Raw genomic sequence first — 23,649 nt, forward strand, 5'->3', positions numbered from 1 at the left:
GTTCAGCCCATTCTCGTTTGGTGAATCCAATGAATTGGCTGAAATTAAATGCTTTGCATTTGTGGCTTTGGTGGCTACAGGGATGGGACTTGGAGTCAGGTGTCTTCTCCTAGTTCTGTGCTGGGATACTGCTCCTCTAGGATATCATCAACCCTGGAACACGATCAGGTCACAGTGTGGAGACATTTCTGAGGAAAACAGGATCCTTTCCTGTTAAGTGTTAGCTTTGGAGAGCAGAAGCTGCAGGATTTATCCTGGGCTCCATCACAACAGGGTGTGAGCAGCAGGTGAGGGGGAGATTGTGCTCCTGTGCCCCTGTGCCCAGGTGAGAGCCCACCTGCAGAGCTGCCCCAGCCCTGGGACCAGCACAGGGAGGACGTGGAGCTGCTGGAGAGAGGCCAGAGGAGGCACCAGGATGAGCAGAGGGATGGAGCAGCTCTGCTGGGAGGAAAGGCTGCGAGAGCTGGGATTGTTCAGCCTGGAGAGGAGAAGCTTTGGGCTGAGCTCAGTGTGGCCTTGCAGGGCCTGAAGGAGCTGCAGGAAAGCTGGAGAGAGACAATTCCCAAGGCATGGAGGGCCAGGAGCCAGGGAATGGCTTCCCAGTGCCAGAGGGCAGGGCTGGATGGGAGATTGGGCAGGAATTGTTCCCTGGCAGGGTGGGCAGGCCCTGGCACAGGGTGCCCAGAGCAGCTGGGGCTGCCCCTGGATCCCTGGCAGTGCCCAAGGCCAGGCTGGACATTGGGGCTTGGAGCAGCTTGGCACAGTGGAAGGTGTCCCTGCCCATGGCAGGGGTGGCACTGGATGGGCTTTAAGTCCCTTTTAACCAAAACCATTCCGCGATTCCTTGAGGAGCCGAATCGTGGCGCCGGGGACGAGAAGACTTCGCTTGCTCCTCCTCCTCTTCCTCCTCCGGAGCAGGGCTACATCTAACCCGTTGCACAGAGACAACGCCCCGAGCCATTTTTAACGATTTCGAGCGATCTTTATTCCTTTTCACACGTTCTTTCGCCGCAGAACTGCGCATCCCCCTCTGCGCTCGGTCGTGAGGCGGCGCCGCCGCGTTCCCCCCAACGCCGGCGCTGAGCGCTGAGGGGAGGAGCGGGGAAGCGACGGCGCGAAAGGGGCGGGGCGCCGCGCGCGCCAGGCCCCGCCAGCCAATCAGCGCTGGGAGCGGCGCCCGCCCCCAGTGACGCACGGCGCTGCGATTGGCCGGGGCGGCCGGGGGGCGGGGCCGCGCGCCCGCCATGCTGATCACGCTGTGCTATCTGTACCTGTGGGCGCGCTGGGGGCCGCGCTCGGCCGCGCTCGTCCGCAGCACCGTGCGGAGGCTGCACCGCTCCCGCTGCTCCTTCACCTTCTGCGCCCGCCAGCCGCACCCCGAGGAGCGCGTCTGCCTCCGCGTCGGCGGAAAGGTGTTCTGCACCGGCGAGGCGCAGGTAGAGCCGCGGGGATGCGCGGGGATGCGGCGGTTGCCGCGGTAACGGGGATGCGGCGGGTGCGCGGTTGCCGCGGTAACGGGGATGCGCATCCCCGCCCCGCGGAGCTCCGGGAATGGGGATCGCGGATGGGGCTGCGGTTTGTGTTTGGGGATTGGTGGCGGGCAGGGATTTGGGATCAGGAAAAATAATTCCCCCGCGCTGTCACAGCCACGGGGAAGGAGGGGGGGAGATCCAGGTGGTTGCTTCGGTAGGAAATGTTAGTTCGGGTGTGGTTACCTCTCCTCGCTGCTTGCTAGAGCGTGCTGGACTAGGAAATGGGCTGAGGGATGCTCTAATGTGCTACATGTAGATATTTATATGTGCAGGTACATGTATATGTATGAAGTGCAGGTTTGCAAGGACAGCAGTGGTTATAGGAAAGCTTGGCTGGGAGAGCTTGATGGAATTTCATAGAATCACAGAATGGTTTGGTTTGGAAGGGACCTTAAAGATCACCCAGTTCCAACCCCCTGCCATGGGCACAGAGCCCTGTCCAGCCTGGCCTCGGACACTTCAGCAGCCACATCTGCTCTGGGCACCCTGGGCCAGGGCCTCCCCACCCTCACAGGGAAGAGGTTCACAGGGAAGATTTTCTTCCCAGTATCCGTCTAAACCTGCTCACTTGCATTTTAAGGTCATTCCCCCTTCTTCTGTCACTCCATGTCCCTGGGAAAAGCCTCTTTCCATTTCAGCAATGTACTTTGAGCACATATAAGGCTTTAGTCTATAAATTTATGCTGTGTTTGTGTGTTCAAGATTCATGTCAGGGGTTTAAAACGTTGCTGGATCTGTCCTGGAATGTGAACTGAGCCTTTGGTTACTGAGAGCTGTGGTCTCCTCCCCATACAAAACGTTGTTTTAAGCGAGGATAATGAAGCAAAAAATGAAAATCACAGTTTTGGACAAATGAGCAGGGGTGGGGGAGGCTGTGGCAGCCGCTGGCAGTGGAAAAATCCTATGCCTGAAGCAGTTCCACTTGGCAGTGCTGGCAGCAAAACTGAAAGTGAGCTAGCTTGACTTTCAGGATTAGAAGTAGAACTCCCCTGGCACAGCCCTCAAATAATCTGAATTACTTAAATGAATGTTGGATTTGTCTAAATTTGTCACTAAATGCCAGAATTGGTGTGGGTAAGGCTCTTCTCGATCTCTGCTTTTTGCTGATGTTGATGTGTGTGTGTTGGTGGGAATTATTTCGGTTGTTCCAGGCATTGCTGGAAAGGGATTTATGGAGCGTGTCAATGGCTAAGTGCTCTTTAGGAAGCAGAGAAGCTTTTCATAAGTTTGGTGGGTAAAGAGAACGTTTGCAGTGAGGGAAAACAAGATTAGAAATGCTGATGGAGTTGGTTCTATTTAAAACCAGGGGTTTTTGCTATTTAATGTACAGATTATTTCGCACTTAAGAGCGATGGTGGCAATCTCAGAATCTTTCACAGCCAAGTTAAATGCTTAGTTCACATTCCAGTAAAGCTCTTAAAAACCAAGCAAAGCTGTGTTTAGAGGAGTTCTGCCTGAGTTGCCCTGGATTATTGTTTTGTGAAGAGGATTTCAGCTGGTTTCTGCTGATCTTTGCTCCACTGCTGCTCATTTCTGAAACAGCTTCTCCTCAGTCCTTGCACAGCAAGCACATTTTTTTTCTGTCTGCAGTGCTATTCATGCAGACTGATTTTATAATCTGCTTGGTTTATTGGTGTTTATTGGGAGCTGGGAAGCCCTCTGGGGAGCTGCAGCTTGGCATGAAGTTTGGCATAGACTTGGGGCTGTTATTCAATAAGTTTTTGTCTCTTTAAAATGTGTGATGACAGTGTTTGAGAATCCCTGGGGCAGGTCCTGTCGTGCTGCACCTCGGTGTGAGGGCTCTGTCCCTGCATCACTGGGGAGCTCTTTGCATCATCTGTGTAGAGATAAAAGCTTAACTAGTATTTTTTAGGTTTTTTGGCTTCTGGGCAGCCAGCAAAGCTCCTTTGCTGTCTCAATAGCTTGAACTATGATCAGTAACTTAAGATACCAGCAGGTCATAAATCATAACCTGTAAAAGGTGCCTTTTTTTTTTGTTTGATCTTTAGCCAAATCAGATGTTTAAGATACTTTAAAGCTTCCTGAGTTCAGTTCACTTTCCCATGGGGGAAATCAGTGTTTGCTTGTGCAGCTTCTGTGCTCACTAAGGGTGGTTGGATCAGTGAACTGCCCCCAGAGCCTCAATATTCTGTGCTTTCATTTGGGATGTGCAGTGATGAACACATTTAGTGGTGGAATTTAGTGCCAGAGGGGAATTCTTTTCTGTTTCTGTATGGAATTACTGAAGGTGTGTGTTTGTAGTATGGCAGCAGCAAAAAAAGGTATTTCTAATGTTTGCCACTTTTAAAATACGACAGGCAAATCAGGTTCAATGCAAAATCTACATAAAAATTAAAAATTGATGGAATATTTTAAGAGAAGAGATTACTGAGAAGTTGTGAGGTGTCTCCAACGTGTTTGTTGGTCTGCTGATTCGAGCTTTTGAGCTTAATTTGCTCCTTGGTGAGGGCAAGAGAGGGAATCTTTTGTAATTTAATGAAGAAAACATTTGTCCAATGGTTTGCTGAGTGGTGGATAGAACAACTTGCAGAAAAATTGATTCTGAATAAGTTATTTCTTTACATTTTATGAGTTTCATAAGGAATGAGGAGTTTTGATGCAGATGCATGAGGATTCAATATTCAGTGTGAATGGGAGAGGAGGATCAGCTGAGTGAGGGATGCTGCCAGTGGCAAATGTCCCACAAGAGTCCCAGTGCCAGTGGCTCAGTGGTTTTGTGTCCCACTCACTCTTCCTGTAAAACTGAAAGCTGCAGTTTGAGTTGGCTTAAAAACGTGGGTTGTCACTTTTGGTTTTACTTTCAGTGTTCCTTTGTAGTGGTTGAGAACTTTATGCCTTTTTTGGTCTCATGGGGAACGTGAAAACATCATCACCCTTCCTGTAAGGCTGGAGGGTCAGATTTGAATTGAAGCTGAGTGTAATTTAAAAAGAAATTCTTAAATCAGCTGCTTCCTACACAGACTTATTTTCCTTTCCCGTTTCTTGCAGTTCCTTGATGACTTAAACAGGTGGAGTGTGCTTCTCATTTCTCCTTTTATTTACCCTGAGAAGTTGCTCACAGCAGAACACATAGCTTTTGTGACAGAAAGCATTTCTGCTCAGACAGAGAACGTGCAGAAAGGACCTGATTCTTCGAAGGAGGTGAGCAGCTCTCTTTGCTTCTTGCGTAGAAGGGAGTCCAGATGGATTGTAATGTTCTTGGGAATAAAAAGGGAATTGCTTCATTCAAATCCCTGATAATAATTAAGCTCTGTTTTATGTTTCAAACAGACCCAGAGACGTTTTGTTGAGACTTTCCAGTAGCATTTTTCTCTGGCTGTGGGTGGGAATTGCCCCCCTGCTCTGGAGTCAGGATGGGAGAAGTTGGGATTCTTCAGCCTGAAGAAGAGAAGGCTCTGGGGAGACCTCAGAGCCACTTCCAGTGCCTAAAGGGGCTCCAGGAGAGCAACTCTGGACAAGGGCTGGAGGGCCAGGAGCCAGGGAATGGCTTCCCAGTGCCAGAGGGCAGGGCTGGATGGGAGATTGGGCAGGAATTGTTCCCTGGGAGGGTGGGCAGGCCCTGGCACAGGGTGCCCAGAGCAGCTGGGGCTGCCCCTGGATCCCTGGCAGTGCCCAAGGCCAGGTTGGACACTGGGGCTGGGAACAGCCTGGGACAGTGGCCCTTGTGGAAAATCCTTCTCCTTCTCTTTTTTTAAGCCCCCTTTAGGCACTGGAAGGCTGTGAGAGAGGAGAGATGGATCCCATTGTCTCCAGGAAAGAGGAGAAAAGGGAAGATGTGCATGTCAGGATGTGTCTGTGCAGGCTGTAATAAAACATCTGGGCTGTCTGCTGGGATTCCAGAGCTCTTCCATGAATCAGGCTCTGCCCCAAGCTGGGATCACCCCTGGGGCCATGGATAAGGAGCTCTCCTGAGTGCCCCTGAAGGGCCATCTGTCACCCTTGTTTCCTGGAATCGGGTTTCAAGCTCCTTCTTGGCACATCCACAGGTGCTCGTGGCCTGTCTGCTTCCCTGGAGGAGGATCCAGTGTTTTCCAGGTCACTTGTTCTGGGAGATGCTCCAGCAATCCTCTGTGCAGTGAACATGGGGAGCAGAGGGCTGGGTAAACAGATTTATCTGAGGCAGGGACTGGAGGACAGGTTGGGAATGGGCTCAGCTCCAGATTTGGGGCTGCAATCAGACTTTGAGTGCCTCCACCCTCTGCCAGTTCCAGAACAGAGCACGGATTTGGAGCATGATAGTCAGGAATGATGTCCAGAAGTGCTGCATCAGGGAAAATCCTTGGCTCCGTGGAGCTCCAAGTGTGAGGAGGCACCCAGAGCTTGGTGGGACCTTTTCTCCTCAAATCTTCTGATCCTGCTTCCCACTGGGCACGTGTTTCCTTGGAGCAAAGCTGCATTAGCTGCTTTGGAAATGGCTTTATTGCCTTTGATGGAATCCATGCAGGTGGGCCCTGCTTCTGAGATAAAGGAGCTGTGCCCTCCTTCTTGTCTCAGAGTGCACCTGGGCAGTGCTGGGCCAGCTCAGATGGGAGATTTTTATTTTCTTTATATTTTTTGGAGCAGAAAGATTCACAAAAACATCTGCATTGAAGTTCTAATTATCTATTCTTGTGGGATTTATTTTTTTTTTTTAATCTTCTTGGGTTTGCTTTAGTTTTCTTTAAGATGGAAAATTTTGCATTCTTATGTGGACATTAATAATTAATTTGATTTAACAAGTTCAAAAGTGATAGTCCAGGCAACAAATCAAAACTGAAGAGGAAAAGGACTGCTGGATTATTTTGTTTACTGTTTTTCTGTGTAAAGTGCTCTTAATTTTGGTACCTCTGGCTGTCACCATAGCCAGGGGCTGTGGGAACACATTGCTCCTGGGAGAATTTCTGGCCAGAAAAGCCATTTTTTGTAGGACTGTCAGTGATCTGTGACTGTGAAAATGAAGTGGACTTAGAAAACAGAGTAGGAATAATTGCTCATCTCTTGCTAAGAGCTGGCCTCTCGTCCTTTATTCAGAATTTTGGTTTCGAATCGTAGTAAGAAAGCTGGAAAATATTCCCTGAGAATTTTTGCTTTTGCTCTGGAGCAAATGGGTTGTTGCCTGAGCAGGATTGCCGGGTCATGTGTTTTGGCAAGAGCTTTACTTTGTGAGGTACTTCTGTGTGTTCACTTCATTTGCACTGTGCAGCAATAACTACATTCTCCATCGAAGATTTTACTTGGTGTCACAAAGAAAAGCTCAGGAGCTTGGGGCAGTTCTGGCTGGACTTGGTCACAGACATCCCCAGAGTGAAGTCTCACTGATCCCATCTCCAGGGATTCAGATGGATCATGGTCAGCTGTAGCTGCTTTCCCAGCAGGAGATTTTGTTCTGCTTTAGAACTGGTCACTACTGGTGTGCCCTGAAATAAATCCCATAATTCAGGGCTGGCGTTTCTGTGTGGTCCAGTCCTGGGGATGAGCATTGAGAAGGTGCTGGAGGCAGGAACTCGCTGCTAGAGTGACTGGTTGTTATTCCCAGGGGTTCAGGACCCCAGTGGCAAATCTGTCATGAATTTTTGGGCTGGTTCTCACCAACTGTGGGCTCTGGCTCAAACCTGTGACATGCTCTGGTGTCACAGAGCTGGAGTTTAACCCTGAAGTTAAACCATGCAGTTGATCTCATGCTAAAAACCCACACACTGCTCCCCTTTTCCTTTTGGAAAGGGAATTTTCCACCAAGGCTCAGCGTCAGTCATGGATCAGAAGATATCCAGATGGATTTCTTGTTAGATATCCAAAGGCCAGAAATATAAATCTGGATTGAGAGCCCACCTGCAGAGCTGCCCCAGCCCTGGGCCCAGCACAGGGAGGACGTGGAGCTGCTGGAGAGAGGCCAGAGGAGGCACCAGGATGAGCAGAGGGATGGAGCAGCTCTGCTGGGAGGAAAGGCTGCCAGAGCTGGGATTGTTCAGCCTGGAGAGGAGAAGCTTTGGGCTGAGCTCAGTGTGGCCTTGCAGGGCCTGAAGGAGCTGCAGGAAAGCTGGAGAGAGACAATTCCCAAGGGCTGGAGGGCCAGGAGCCAGGGAATGGCTTCCCAGTGCCAGAGGGCAGGGCTGGATGGGAGATTGGGCAGGAATTGTTCCCTGGCAGGGTGGGCAGGCCCTGGCACAGGGTGCCCAGAGCAGCTGGGGCTGCCCCTGGATCCCTGGCAGTGCCCAAGGCCAGGCTGGACATTGGGGCTTGGAGCAGCCTGGGACAGTGGGAGGTGTCCCTGCCCATGGCATCCCATGGAATGGGATGAGCTTTAAGGTCCCTTTCAACCCAAACCCTTCTGGGATTCTGTGACTGAATGGTCTCATTCGGGTTGTGCTAATCACAAACTGCCTTTGAGAGTGGCTTAGGAAGGAGACAGAACCATTAGGGTTGGTTGTTCTTTCTTCTTGTTCCCTTGGGAAATACCACAGAATCAAAAGATGGAGCTGGATTCTTTTGGATGTTGTATAAACCATTTAATTGCAGTGAATAAAAAGGTAAATTTAGCTGATAGTCTAATTATGAACAAGTGGGATAACTGACAGCTCACCCTCAGTGTGTGCACTCCCTGTGAGTTTCTCCTTTGAGGTCTTTAATCAGTGTTTTACATCTGGTGTGTGGTGATAAAGTGCTGCAGCTGTTCTGTGGGAATTGCACTTTGTCTCCCAGCTTCTGGAACATATTCCATGGCAAGGGCTGATTTTTTTTTAGGCCATGAAGGCAGGTGCTGCTTCGTTGTCCCTAAATTATTCCTTCATGGGAGAACAACAGGTTTGTGTATCCAATTGTGTCTCCTACTTGTGCAATGTTTCTTTCCTGGAGAAAGGAATTTTTGATGCAGATAAGCAGCTTGAACCCTCGGGGTTTAGTTAATGCTTCTGATAATTATTGTTAAACCCTTGTAGTTTACTTTTGTTCTTTTTATCAGCGTTCTTGTTTGGAATTTGTGCTGAAGGAAATAAATCCAAATAGATTTTTTTCTTCCAGAATGTGCCAATGCTCTGCTGCCATTTTGTTGCTTGAAACTTTCAGAGCCTTGATCTTTGGGAATGGTTCCTTTGTACTCCCAATTTGCTCCCAACACTTGGTGTGGACGTTGTTCTCTTCCATCAGGGCTCAATCTTTGCTGCCTAAAGCAACCCTTCCTCAGTAAATTCTTTGGGTTGTATCCAATTCTCCTGCAATCCCTCTTGCAAAATCACAATACTGTTGCTATTTGGGTATTTTTCCATAACCTTTTCCAACTGAAAGCCATCCATATGCTCTGTTCTAGATTGTGAAGTGGTCAGACTTTTGTTCACCCTTGGCCTATAAACCTGGTGAACCTTTTAAGTTAATTGCTGAAGCAAGTGTAGATAATTTCAGTAGCCTTGGAATAGCCTTCCTGGAAGACAGGCTGCAGATGGATAACGGGATGGTGCCACACAGGATTGTTTGTAAGTATCCTCCTGATCATTTTTAACAGCACAACATGTTTGGTTTATGGCTCTTTCAGGACTTTGCATGTAGTCTTTATACCTACCTGAAAAATTGGCATTTATTTTGACAGAGTTTCCTTCCTGTTGGGATTCCAGGCAGTTGATCCCTCTGTAGCTCTGCTTTCATTTTATAGGAACGTGGAATGGTTTGGGTTGGAAGGAACCTTAAAAATCATCCATTCCTACCCCAAGGACACCTTCCACTATCCCAGGGTGCTCCAAACCAGAAGTTAGAAAATATTTTCTCCAAGTCTTGACTGTTAGATTAACAAATCTATTAAAAAAACCCTAAACCAACCAAGAAAAACCATGAAGTTTTTAGGCAAATGTTCCCTTTTTTCCCATATTTGAAATGGAATTGTATTCAAAGATGAGCATGGATTGACAACAATTTGGGGGTGGGTTTTTTTGGGGTTTTGTGAGGGTTTTATTTGCTGGGGTTTTTTAGTGTAGATCAGAGTGCACTGGCAGAAATTAAGGAATGACAAAATCGACAACGTGTAGCTGGAGTGCAAGAGGGTTGGAATATTCTCCCAAAGGAATCTGATGGGAACTTCTGTCTCTTGGTGCTGTTCTGCACAAATATTCCCCCAAGGAAGGGTAGGAGCTGAGAGTGCCTCAGTCACTCCCTTTTTAAAATGTTTTCTGCCTCCTTTTGCTTCCAGTGCTGTGTGGAAGCTGCTCCAGGACAGGCTGGGGGAGGCTCTAGATGGAATAACATAGGTTGGAAGCTGTGAAATTCTCTTGGGATATAAAAAAAAAATGCTTTTTCAAGTTTCTGCTCCAAAGGGGATGTAGTTTCATAAGGAAGGGGATTGAACTTGGATCTGATGTGTTGTAACAAAATGTTGTTAATCAATTTTCTCACTGAGTTAAAAGCCTAATAAATTTATTTGGTTTTGTGTGAGTGGAGAAGGATTCAGTAAAATTTTTCAGACTTTGATTTGAAGTATTTTCATGGCTCAGCAGCTGAAGAAACCCTGCCTTGTGAAGTGTGTTTTTGCTCTCCTCTTAGTTTGCTCTGCACGTCATGCTGTCAATAATCATCTTTGCTCTTCTCAGTTGGATTTGCTACAAATTATCTTCGCATTTCTATCATTTTCAGGGAAAAAGGGGAATTTGTAACAGTTCTTCATCTTTTCTTGTTTTCCCTTGGATTCTTAGCTCCCAAACCTTGCTGTGGGTGTGTCTCTCTCCCTTTCTGCAGACTGAAATCAGTTCAAATATCTTTTGACTCCCTTTTCTTGTGCCAAACCTTTGTCTGCAGCCTTCAGCAGTGCAAGAGACATGGTTCAATATCTGTATCTTACCCAATACCATCACTTTATTAGCTTATTTCAAAATAGTTCATTTCAAAACAGCAGCAAGTGATTTTAAACCCTGCCCTCTTTAAAAGAGCAGCATTTTTCCAGAGGTTGCTTTGTTTTGTCTTTAGATTTGTGTTATGAGCACAAATTCATGTTGTTCTGGGGGGAAATTGGATTTGTTGTGTCAAATAAGTGAAATTCTTGCTGCTACAGAGTATTTGTACTGAAATGAAATGAAATTCTTCTGTGTTAGTGCTGTTCATCATAACTCTTTCGATATCATTGTTCTAACCCCTTTTTTTGTATCCTTTACCTTTTCCAGCTGTCTATTTACAGGAATCTGCTCTGAAGGAGTTGGCCCAGGAGGCACCATCCGTGAAAGAGCAAAGTGCAGACATGGATGCAGTAACTCCTGCTGGGAAATCAGGATTAGGACGAGGTGAGGAGGAGAAATCCAAGCTGGAGGAAGGAAGGGAGCATGAGGATGAAGTCACCAGCCGGTGTGACAAGGAGCCAGGAGCTGGGGAACATCACCACTTGCACCTTTCCAGCTGCCACGAGTGTCTGCAGCTTGAAAACAGCACCATCGAATCCGTGAAATTCGCCTCTGCAGAAAACATTCCAGAGCTTCCTGATGATTGCAGCAGCAAACTGGAGGAGAAGGAGGATGAATGTCTGGAAAAAGGAATAAAGAGGGTAAACCTTGCTGGAAAACCCCCTAATATATTGATCTACCTGGGCTCTGAGACTGCCAAAGAGAGGTTTGAGCAGGTGAAATCAGTCCTCAGGGAATGCATCGATGCTGAGAGCTACACCATCTACCAGCTGCAGCAGGAGCAAGTGCTCAAAGATCCCTGGATTGAGAACTCCCTGCTGCTGGTCATTGCCACAGAGGAGCCCATTCCTGAGGGGAGCCACAAGCAATTTATGAAATTTTTGTCTAAAGGGGGGAAGATTCTTGGGTTTTCTTCGTCCTTCACCTTTGGGGGCATGCAGATAAAGCGCAAAAACAAACTGAGGAAGGCTGTGCATGAGCTGGTGGTCTCTAAAAAGGACAGCCCTGAGGTGAAGTTGAACCTGCTGGTCAGTGGCTGTGTTTTTGAGCAAGGGATGAAGGAAGATGCCAGCAGAGTGAAGACATTGAGTCGATTAAACAATGCTGATGAAGACACAGTTATTGTGCATCTGACTTATGGGAGCAGTGGAGGAGAAGCCGTCCTTTCCCAGGTACTGTGAGCAGGGAAGAATTCATTTCCTCCTTGCTGCATGCTGTGCAATCCTGAAAATGTTCCCTTGTCCCCATGGCATGTTCTTGGGGATTCCTGTCAAGGAGAGGTGTGGAATCATGGGATGGTTTGGGTTGGGAGAGACCTCAAAACTCATCCCATCCCAACCCTGACACCTTCCACTGTCCCAGGCTGCTCCAAGCCCCAGTGTCCAACCTGGCCTTGGGCACTGCCAGGGATCCAGGGGCAGCCCCAGCTGCTCTGGGCACCCTGTGCCAGGGCCTGCCCACCCCCTGAGGTGTAAATGGATGTCCTGGATGTACAAGGAGTCCAAATGCACGATGGTTTCACTTGCCCTTAGAGAATGGGAATGTCACTGCTGTTCCATTTCCTTGTTGTCACCACAGAGCCAGGCAGGTGTGGATCCGGCAAGATCACAGAGAGGGGTAAAACAAAGAACAGGTTTGTGTAGGGAGCAGGAATTTTACTCATCAATCCATGGAAGTATCTCCAAGAGGTGCCAGAGGATGGTGCCAGACTTCCCAGTGGTGCCCAGTGACAGCACAAGGAGCAGTGGCCATAAACTGAACACAAGAAGTTCCCCCTCACCATGAGGAGGAATTTCTTTCCATGGAGGTGACAGAGCCCTGGAACAGCTGCCCAGGGAGGTGATGGATTCTCCCTGTCTGGAGACATCCCAAGCCCACCTGGATGTGCTCCTGTGTCACCTGCTCCAGGTGACCCTGCCTGGGCATCTGGAGAGTTCTGGATCATCTCCAGAGTTCCCTTCCAACCCCAACCCCCTCTGGGATTCCGTCATCTTCCAGAGCAGAGCTTTCCCTTTCTGCCTGCTGGAAGCTGTGCAGGGATACAGCTTGAGCAGATTTTGGGAGGTGGGAAATACATCCCACAAAATCCTTACAAAAATATGAATTGTGGCCAAGCAAGAAGTGTAAAATAAACCTTGCTGGGAACTTGATTTTTTGTTTCCTGAGTCCATATCCAGGCTTTAAAGTTTTAAATGTTTAACATTCTGCACCTACCAAATAGCTCAGAGCACCTGGGGGATGGAATTGGGGGAGTCTAGGATGAGCCAAAATCATTCATTGCACTTAAAAAAAATATCCCAGGAAATAGGTGCCTCTCCAGTGTTACAGTGTTGTGATCTCTGGTAAAAAACCACCAAAACAGCCAAGCAACCCCCTCAAAAAATTAAACAGCAGATCAATTAAAGTGTTGATAACATTTTTTTCTTAGTTTTACTTTCTGGATAATGGGTGAGGAAGCTTCCATGGAAAGATCGGTATTGGTCACTGATAATTATTTAAATTATTTAAATATTCCCAGCTAAAGTTTTAAGTGATGGAAAGGCTGATAGGAGGTACTTTATAAAAGGTTGGTGCCTTTTGCATTGGAAGTTTAGGCTGTTTCTAATACTTCTTATTTAGAAAATAAATCTGCCAAACACATTGAGAAAAGCAGAGCAAGATTCGTTTCCCAGTGGTTAAGTAGATGAAGTTAAGGAAATTAACAGCCAGATGAACAAACTTTATGAAAGGTTCTATTTTTACCAATATTCCAGGTAGAGAACTTTCTCAGGAGCCCAGAGCACTGACATTGAACTGCTCAGGGATCAGATATCACCACTCTTGTAGCAGTTACAGAGCTCACAAATATTCAGGGGTGTCTTAGAAGTGATTTGTCTCTTACCATCTTAAATCTGCTGGATTTTTGGAAACTCTGTTAGACACAGTAGGATGCTTATGGCTTTTTTTGTAGGCAGCTCTGGCTCCCCTGTGCTGGCTGCTGCTGCTAGAAAATGGATTAGACACTGTTCCTGCAAGTTGTGCTTTGCTGCACCCTTTAAATTGATCCTGTAGAACTTAATGCTCCACAGGTTTCCCCCAGAAAAAAAAAGGTATTAGAACACAGCTTCAAAAATCAGATTAAAAGGATTAGTGTGACATTTTCTAATTCTAAATGACTTCCAGTCTGGATTTGAAAAGCCTTTTTTGTTTTCAGGGGACAGGCAGTGATGTCAGCCATTAAATATTCTGGCAGATTTGTTCCCCTTTTTTCTGTGCTCTCCTGGTGGGTGGGTGTGTCCTGCTTCATTTTTAATGTGTTTTTTACAATCATGGAATGGTTTGGGTTGGAAAGGACCTTAAAATCATCTCATTCCACCTCCTGCCACGGGCAGGGACACCTTCCACTATCCCAGGGTGCTCCAGCCTGGCCTTGGACACTGCCAGGGATGAGGCAGCCACATTCATTCATATCCCTGAATTTCAATAAAAAAATATAAAACACAAAGAGTATCATGAAATTTTGCAAAATGGAAGAAATGAACAAAAATAAGAGCTTTATTTAATAGCATTAAATGAATCTGCAGAGAGTCCAAGGGCTTTGAAATATCTTGTAACACGAAAGAAAAACCAGACAAAAACGAGCCAAAAAGGAGGTGTGTGAAGGATTTTTTTTTTCTCTTGCATTTAATTTCAACTTTTAAGCATCTGCCTCAGCCTTGAGGAGTGATTTTTACCAGGTGAGAAAATAATTTTTTCAGACAGAAGCATTTCGTTATCTCTGCTGATTTCCTCTTAATTCATGTGACTTGCCTGAGTTCTCCATATCTTGTACAGCTTCTAATAAAGCCCTTTCAATTTTAATGGAGTTTCAATTTTAATGGAATTTCAGTTTTAATGGAATTTCAGTTTTAATGGAATTTTAATTTTAATGGAATTCTTGTTCAAGGCAGAATTTGCCCAACTTCACTGTTGGTTCTGGCAGACCTGAAAAGCAGAAGGTTAAATTTAAGTTGGCAAATGCAAGTTTGGTCAACTCCTCCAGGGGAAGCTCATTAAGAAGGGAAAGTTTGGGTAGGTTTCAGAGGAAATTGTGCTGTATTGTCAGCTGTGATTCCTGATTTGGAAACTGATTTTTTTTTTCTTTAATATCCTGCTAGGCCCACTTGGAACTGGACAGCAATTCCATGGATGTGCAAACTGAAGAGGATTTTAATTTGCTCAAGATGAGCAATTCCAAGAGATACGATGTTCTCAAGGAGATCCTGACATCCCTTGGGCTGAGATGTGAACTGAGTGAAATTCCTGTGTTAGCACCCATTTTCCTGCTCTCTCCAGATGAGGTAAGCCTCCTGGGGTTTACCCTGCCAGGGAAATTCAGTGTTCTCTTAAACTCACCTTGCTTCTTGTGTGTGTTTTTGTTTGGAGAGTTCTCAGCAGATACTCCAGGTAAGCAAAAAGTGTTAATTTTTCATCCATCACTGTTTTGTTCCCTGCTGGAAGGAGTTCTGAATTTCACTGGGGGGGAATTGTGCAGGGTTAATTTCACTGTATTTCTCTATATTGCTGCATTTCTGTTTGCTGTATTTCTGTTAAGAACTTTTTGATGCTGTTCATTTTGAAGGCTGCAGCGAGCTGCAGAAAGAACTGCTTTAAAAAACAGGATTTCTTTTTCTTTGAAATCAAGGTAAAGAATTCTGCACAGGCTGGCAACAAAAGAGCAAATGGAAATTGTGAGGAGCAGAGCAGAGTGAGTAGGGAGGGGGTAGGATTGCACAGGGAAAACTTTGATTCCTGAGGATGTTGTTGTATTTCCTGGGAATATTCGTAATTCAGTTGTCAGCTCTCAATGCTGGATCCCTGCCTTTGAGACACTGCTCTGAAGAATTGTGAGGAATATTTAAAGCAGTGATTTTAACTTGTTTTCCTTTAAAAATGACTTCAAAATTGTGTTTGAATTGAGTCTCTATTTGTGTGGCAGCCTGGAAACAAAAGTAAAAGCCATTTAACATTTTTCACTAATATTAAATGTGCTCCAGATACAAGACTTGTTTATTGAACTCTTCCTATTTTTGTTCTCCTCTTTCACTCTGTTTTTTCATGGTTGTTTCTATCCAATGCTCTTGGACTTTTCAAACGTGCCATGAATTAAAATTCAGGTAATTTCTATCCAAACTTGCCATCTAGTGGCATATCCCAGGGTTGCAGACCATCAAGTAAAGATATTTTAATTATATTTCCTTTAGTTAAAGTTTATACCGCAATTAGTTTTTAAATTTTTACTCATAAATTCTATTAATAAATTGTTTTATTCATACAGTTAATCAGTTTTTAATGTGGTTTAATGTGATTTTAATTGTTTTATTTACATATTCTAATGGTGTTTTGCTGGGTATAGTCATTGTTTCAATGCCTTTTTCTCTAGCCATGATATAATTGCAGAATCTTGTGTAGGAAATTGCAACTTGTGCGTAACAACTACAGTTCCAAATGAAGAATAAAAATTAAAATTGACAATTAAAAATAAAAGATAAACATTGAAATAAATAATGAATGTGTAATAATTTAGCTTTCTCACAAATTATTTCTTTTTCTCCATCCATCATGTTGTCCATAGGTCTCCTTGCTTTCCCAGAGAGCCAGGAGATACCAAAAATATGAATTATTTGAGGAAATCCTTGATTTTATTGACAACAAGGGATTTTGGGATGATTTTCTTAGCCTTCCCTATAATAAAAATGCCATAATGAGTCAATTAATGATAAAAGAAGCTCAAGGTCCTGTTAACAGATCCCAGAATAATGATGAATACTTTGTTGTTCCTAAGACTTGGCAGCTCAGGAATGATTCCTCACCCCCAAACTGGAGTTTCCATTGTGTTTAAAAACTGCTGGTACCCCTCACCTGCTCAGATTTTCCGAATTCATTTTAGGAACCCCAAGCTCCTTTTGCTTATGAGGAAAAAACAATAATCAGGTTTGCTCTGCATTTCCTACTCCATTAAGAAAAGATAAAGCTGAGGGGGTGTTTTGGTCATTTTAAAATTCTTTCCATTTTAAGTGCTGCTTTGGTGAGTTTGTTCTTCAATTTACAGCAGAGCTGTCCCCCATTCCCTGGGATTCCCTTGGTGTCTCTTGCACCTTTTATCACTTCAGAACTTTCACCAGACTTGTTTTCTGCTACCTTGTGGGCATCAAATAAAATTCTCAGCTTTATTCTACAAACAAATATCTCCTCCTGATTTTTCCTTTGCTTAAATTCCTGGACAATCTGTGTTTTTCTGCATCATTGTTGAGGTGCTGTTAATAATCCCATCAAACCTATGCTGCTGATTTATATCAATCTGATTATTAAGAATTTCAGATCTTCCTCTCCCTCTGTGGGTCTTGGTTGGTGCTTTTGCAGTGGAATTTTAAGCTGTTTCCGAGGGATGGTTTGGAAATTCTTTTCTTTTCCTCCTTAGGATTCCCATTTTGGAGTTTTAATTTCCAGTTCATGTGGTTATCACGTACCTTAAAAACCACAGTCTTGCTGCATGGGTTTAAAAAAGCCAACAAAACATGAGCAGAACTGGAATTACTGTATTTTAAATTCAAATAAAAGCTCTGCTATCTGAATAATGGATGGCCATGTCCATCTTTAGGAGGTTTAAGGGGGAATTTTGCTACAACAGCAGCAAAGGCAGTGTTTGAATGAAGAACAATTGAAATGCTGGTTGAAAGTTTAATTAAATCTACACAACTTGATGCTAAGTGTAATTTTCGAGGCCAGTATTGATACCAAAACACAGCACCTTTGTCTTTTCTTCTTGCCTTGCTGGGCTGCAGAGCAGTTGAGCAGATTGTGAGGGAAATTCCGTGTCCCTGTGGGGAGGGGGGACTCCAGTGGCCAAACCTCTGATCCTGTCGTCTGGCACCCACATGTTCAGTGGCAGCTCCAAGCACAGAGATCTGATTTTTTCTGCAGCTTTGCCCCTAAACTCTCAAATATTTGCTCTTTCAGCCACCTCCAAGGATAATTTTTCAGACGTAAATGCCAGGATTGTGTTTTATTGCCGGGAGTTTCAGTCTAACATCTCCTAAGTTTCAAACCAAGGATTTACTCCTTGAAGAATGAGATTTGTCCCAGTGGTGATTATTCCCATTAGGAATTGTTACACCCACACATTTGCTCATCTTAAAACTTGAGTAGAAACTCCTCAGGCTCAAAATTCTTTGTGTATTTGAGTAACTCAGTAGCTGGAGCAGAAGCAGCTCAGTCAGAGCAGATTTCCATGTCTTGATTCTGGGGTGGCATCGTCTGCTTTTAAATTCCAGGTCCATTATGTCAGCCAAGAAAATATGGAATTACTTTATCCTGAATAAATCTTCCTTTGAGGGTGGGAAATTTGAACTCTCAGCTAACACTATAATGAACCCTGATTTCAGGGTACATTTTGAGACAATTGTTTCTGAAATGTTGCCATGCATATTCATGGGGGTTGTAGGGCTTGAAATTCAACTTCAGGGAAACTTGAGGGTTTTTTTAAAATTTCCAGTGCTAAGATCAGGGGTAGTTACACTGAAACTCCAAAGTTGTTGTTGCTGTCCAAGTTTTTGGTTTACAAGTGAACCAAAAATGTATAATCTACAAAATAGGAGATTTGCTTGTTTTCTCTTATCCTCAGAGCATGAGATTCATCCCTGCCTTACAGGCAGTCGAACAAAAAACAAGAGCTCTTTGGAATTAATTATTCCAGAAAGGAAATTTGCTCTTTTCTCTGGCTCAGAAGTAACAGAAGAGCTGAGGAAAATGTTGAATGAACAGACTATGTGAGAGACCTGAATTAATCACTGATGAATCATTTGTGTCTAATGTTTTTTACTTTTTTAATGTATTACATGTATTATTTGAAGTAAGAAAAAACCTTTGTACTTGAAAGCTTTTCCCAGTTTGTCTCTTGGCTAGAAATGAAAATATCTTTCAAGGCAAAGTTGCTTGAAAGAAAAAAAGATGAGATAAAGCAGTGTGAATGCATCTGTACCAGTAAAAATGTGTCTTTGCTGAAGCACCTTACTGGTTTTGGGGAATGGATTTGATGAATGTGTGATACTTTACCCAAGGACTGATAACAGTGCTGTCAACTAAAAATATCTGTAATTGAACTCTGTGGATTTAGGGCTCTTTTCCATAATAAATTCACTTGGGTTGCAAGGCTTTGAGTTGCCTGTGTGGGCGGGGAGGGTGGGTTTGCATTTGCTTGGTTTGTGTTCTTCCCTCTCCCCTCCTCAGATTCACTTTTGTTGCTTTATAACAAGAACTTCCAAACCCAGAAGGGATACAGAAACCAGAAAGCAAACTGGTTTCAGTGTTGTCATTCGTGGGAAGTGTCAGTATCTGGATTCTGATAATGATTCCTGCTGTTTGCTGGTGTTGGAGTGTGTGGTTCTGAAGGGAATTGTTCTCCAAGAATATGGTTTTTGACAGTCTGTGCTTCATTTGTTTCCTCTTGTTGCTTTATTGGCACTCAGGATAATGAAATTACGTAGGGATTGTGCCCAAACTCAACAGTTCAGAGCTGCTTTGGTCTGGTTTTTGTATCTCAGTGATATTTCCTCTTGTACCCCAGGGAACATTTGTAACACTTGTCCCACGGTCCCATGGTAGAATAAATTCTGTGTATTTTAGCACATATTTCTTTTTCTTCACAGTTTTCTATTACTCTGCACACCTTTATTAGTGTAGTTTCCTCATAGAATTGTTGGTTTGTGAGTTAAATTAGTAAATTTTTGGGTTCGGATGCTTTTCACAGGTAGCCTGGAGCAGAGGAGGCTCAGGGGGGACCTCACTGCTCCCCACAACTCCCTGCCAGGAGAGGGCAGGGAAAGGAGGAGAGGAAATGGCCTCAAATGGCACCAGGGGAAGGGCAGATTGGAGATAATAAAAAAAGTTTTCCCTGCCAGAGTGGTGAGGCCTTGGGATGAGCTGCCCAGGGAGTGCTGGAGTCACTGTCTCTGGGAGTGCTCAGGAGGAGTCTGGATGTGGCCCTTGGGGACAGGCTTTGGGGTGCTGCTGGTGCTGCTGGGGTGGCACTGGGTGATCCCGAAGGGCTCTTCCAAGTCTGGATGATTCCGTGACATCAGGAATAGCAACAGTGACTGTAGATCAAAGGCATGGGGAAGAAGATGGTGGGGCTGTTGCAGTTAAACCATGAGACACGGGCACAGGAGACATTCTTAGAAAAATTTTCCTGGCTCTTTGTTCAGAGGCAATTTTTTTTAACCAACCTTATAGTGTAACATGGCTGTGAAACTATAAAAGGCTTTTTACTGGTTTGTGAGGTGAAAACTCAGGTGGTCAATTGAGAGAGTTCATCCTGGTGGGAAACAGGATTGGATTGACAAATGAACTTTGTTCTTGCTGCCTCCTGTAAATATGGCTTTAAGGTGAAGGAGGGCAGGGTTAGATGGGATTTTGGGCAGGAATTGTTCCCTGGGAGGGTGGGCAGGCCCTGGCACAGGGTGCCCAGAGCAGCTGGGGCTGCCCCTGGATCCCTGGCAGTGCCCAAGGCCAGGCTGGACACTGGGGCTGGGAGCAGCCTGGCACAGTGGGAGGTGTCCCTGCCATGGCAGGGGTGGCACTGGATGATTTTTAAGGTCTCTTCCAGCCCAAACCATTCTGGAATTCTCTAATTATTAGAAGGCTGGATTATCTCCTAATTTGTTCACTCTCAAAACTTTCTCCAGCCTTCTCCCTGGAGCTGTTTTTTGGGGAAAGGCTGGCATGCTGCAGGTATTTCCAGTGCATTCACCAGTGACTCCAGTACTGACCAGCGTCCCTGCCCAGCTAAACCGCGTTAGTGTTGGCATGATACTAAAATCACTCTGTTGCTCCCCAAGCTGGATGCAGTTGAGGCTGTTCCTACAGCTCCTGTGGTGAGGGGAAGGTGTTTGCCACCAGGGGACACTTCTGAGCTGGATTTCGAGGGGAAAACCAAGGAAGGGATGGAAAGCATTTTATGCAGAGTGTGTGTGTACATAGATTTGCATTAAAATATCTTTACATGTTTGCAGCCACTGCCCTGTATAATATTTCCTCGGTTTTAAAACAGCCTTTGAAATTCCACAGGAATTGATGGCATGTAGTGTCAGAATACAGCAAAACATTTCCAATTAAGAAATCTTGATGGGAGATGAAGGGAACTCCAAATGTGGAGCCAAGTAATTCCAGGTGGTGGTTAAAGATACCTTTCCCTTTTTTGCTGTTTATCTTCAGGGAGTATTTCCCATGTATTTAGGGGAGAGGGAAAGGGAAATCTGGCAAACGTTCCCTTTATTTTACACTTCTCTACTTCAAATTTTGTTTTGCTTCTTGCAGGATGGCAGCAAACATGCTGTTCCTGTTAAACAAGCATGCAGCACATTTGTAGGCACATAATAATGAACAGCATTCTTACTTTGCATTCTGGTTTGTAAACAACTTTTGGGCTATGTATTGATTCAATAAATGTTTTTGAGGATCATTTAGAAAATGTAGGAAGCTTTGAGGAGTGAAAGAAAATATGTTGTTTGTAGCAATCTCCATAAAAAGGGTCTTTATACTGCTGTGAGAACTAGAAGTTAATGCCTTTTGTACCGAGTAGCATTTAATCTTTCTGTGGAGCTAACTCTGATACGAAATTATGATGTGCTGGCATCTGACCAAAGTGCCACTCATGGAATTGGATTCTCTCATGTTTCAAGGCTGGCTTCGAGTCAGTGTGCATGATACTTCACAACCACTTTCTTCACCAGGCGTGTTCCTTCTGTACTGGAGAGAATGGAAAATGTCATTATCCCCCCAGAATGGCTTATGTAATATATATTTAAAACATTTCTGATCTTGGGCTGCTGCTGGCTTCTCACTCTTGAGATGACAGAGAGCAGCACCAGGGCTGAGCATTTCTTGAGTACAGGTTACCCAGCAGAGTGGTGAGGCTGAGTTTTCTTAGTTTCAGTTTTATCTTGGAGTTTATAATCGGAATCTAAATTTAAAGTCAAACCTGTGGTGGCAGATTGATCCAAATGGAGGCGTCACATTCTGCCTTGGTGTGAAGGCCATAGTAAAAGTGGCTGGGTGGGGATTTTGTTTCAGCACTCCTGATAAAGCCTTTGGAGCCAGGGCTGCCTGGAGCAGATGGGGGTTTGGAGAGCAGGAATCCCGGACTTGTGACAAACGCTGCGGATCCGCGGCCATTTGGCACCGCTGCGCCCGCTCTGACCTCACTGCTAAAGATCTGACAAAAGTGGAGGGTTTCCAAGCATAAAAAACCCATCAAGATTCCCTGACTGTCCATGGGCCCTGCAGCTAATTTATGGAAGTGAGACTGGGAAAATGAGAGCAGGCTTGGCATCAGCTGGAGCCCGGCGAGATCCTCTCGAGTTACCATTGCTCAGAAGTGACGCCTCCTTTCCACAATGGGAAATTGTTGTAGTGGTTGTCTGACAATTTCATTAGGGCTCCTTTTGTAGCCTCACTCCTAAACAAATTATGGCCAGAACATGTCTTTAATTAATAGAGATTTTAATTACAGGGACAAGTTGAGTAAATATATAGATAAATAAATACATATAACTGAGAGGAAATAGAGGCATCTTCTTATATTGCTCTTCAAAAAAGATAAAAGTGCAAACTTCAGCTGCTTTTGGAACACTGCATTTGCAACATTCAGGTCTTCTGAATATGTATTTTATTCCTTTGACAATTCAGTTATGCACTAATGTTATCAGAAAAATAATTGCCCACCACATAAAGGTGATTATTTATGTTTATCAAGCTGGATTTATTCTGTAGAATTAAGATGGGAGTTGAATTGGAGTTAGCGAGTTAAAAGACGCTGTGGTGTTCTCAGAGTTTGTCACTGGACAAAGACTCCAAAAAAAAGTTATCAGGTGTGACTTGTGCCAGCAGTAGATGGGGAAGGGACTGCCTTGGTGAATCTGTCATGTTTATCCCTTGACAGTTCATTTCCAGCAATGATTTCTGACATGTTGAGGAAATCATGAAATTCCAGGTGCAAGGGGACTGGAATTTGGCATAGGCCTATCTGGCTGACACGATGCAGTTCTTAGAGTGAAAAGCTGATTAAAGAACAGCTGTCAGCTTAAATCAGAAAGTTTGCTGTCGTTTCTACTGCAACTGTCCTGTGAAAGCTCTTTTTTTGGGGTTGCAGTGGGTGTTCCCAACGAGGAGAACGTGTTACAGTTTAATAAAGCTCTGTACTCACTTGGCACTTGGGACTGGTGACATGAATGACAAAGGATTTACGGGAATACCGAGGCAAGTTTTTCTCAGAAGGAAGAAAATAAAAAGGGAAGACATCTTGTGCTGTCTGTTTTCATGGTACATGTATTTTTCTTCTACCAGGAAAAGTATCCTGTGTAAAGGTCCATCAGGGCAACTTGTATTTTACAGTTAGATCATCCAGAGCTGCTCTTCACAGGGTGACATGGTTTCATTTCAGGAATTTCAGCTGGTCAGAGGTTTATCTCTGCCAGCATTTCCTAGAGGGTGCACAGTAGTGATGAACTGTGGTCCTGCATCTGTCTAATTCCATAATTCTATATACGGGCTCGTGTATGTGTATAGGTGTGTTAATATGTTTAAAAAATACATAATTATTTAAATGTGTATAATTTTATTGTGTTAGCCATATTGGCCACCTCAAGTTTCAGAAATTATCTCCTTTCTTTACCCATTTCTTCCTAAATACACAAGATAATAAAAACAAGTCAAGTGCCAGAGGCCCAGAGGAGACCAGAGAAGTGCTCCAGCCCTGAGAAAAGTTGGGGTGAGAGTTATCCATGCACTGTGTAAATCAGAGCATGCTCCTTGACTGATGAGGATAAGAACTTTTTTTTTTTTGGAGAGAAAAAATGCAGGAGGAAGAGCTGGTGGATCTGGTTTGATAGCAGATGAAAAAGCAGAGGCTGTGTGGGAGGAGGAGAGAGGGGAATGGGGCAACAGCTGAAGAGCAGAGGTAAGGAGCAAGACTTGAACACAGAGAAAATAACCTTATTATTGCATTTTCTAGCATTCCCTACAGCTGCTACTTGTTACAGACATATCTAATAATTTTAGCTATAAAAACTGTGCTACTTTGGACTGATGGTTTCACTAAAATGTGGGACAATGTTGGATTTTTACAGCTTGTTTTATTGAGAATCATTTCCCTGATCTAGTGTGTTGTTTCTCAAGTCTGTACTAGATTGTGCTGCTGAACTTAATCTAAGAAATGTTTTAAGAACTACTTC

At 44.6% G+C, this 23,649-nt stretch overlaps 1 protein-coding gene across 2 annotated transcripts in view; it reads left to right on the forward strand.

Annotated features, from left to right (window-relative positions):
- Positions 1-1,231: 1,231 nt before the first annotated feature.
- The window catches only part of HLCS (holocarboxylase synthetase), a 116,831-nt gene continuing 94,413 nt past the window's right edge, over positions 1,232-23,649 (forward strand). For both annotated transcript variants that reach the window (XR_007200876.1, XM_048291246.1), the window contains exons 1-5: positions 1,232-1,436; positions 4,542-4,694; positions 8,836-8,998; positions 10,670-11,574; positions 14,539-14,721. Coding sequence is in view for 1 of the 2 variants with exons in the window: in XM_048291246.1 (XP_048147203.1) it covers positions 1,245-1,436; positions 4,542-4,694; positions 8,836-8,998; positions 10,670-11,574; positions 14,539-14,721 (1,596 nt within the window). In the remaining variant the exon portion in view is untranslated. The remainder of the gene's footprint in view (positions 1,437-4,541; positions 4,695-8,835; positions 8,999-10,669; positions 11,575-14,538; positions 14,722-23,649) is intronic.

Source organism: Corvus hawaiiensis, chromosome 2 (assembly GCF_020740725.1).
Source record: "Corvus hawaiiensis isolate bCorHaw1 chromosome 2, bCorHaw1.pri.cur, whole genome shotgun sequence".
NCBI classification, from domain to species: Eukaryota; Metazoa; Chordata; class Aves; order Passeriformes; family Corvidae; genus Corvus; species Corvus hawaiiensis.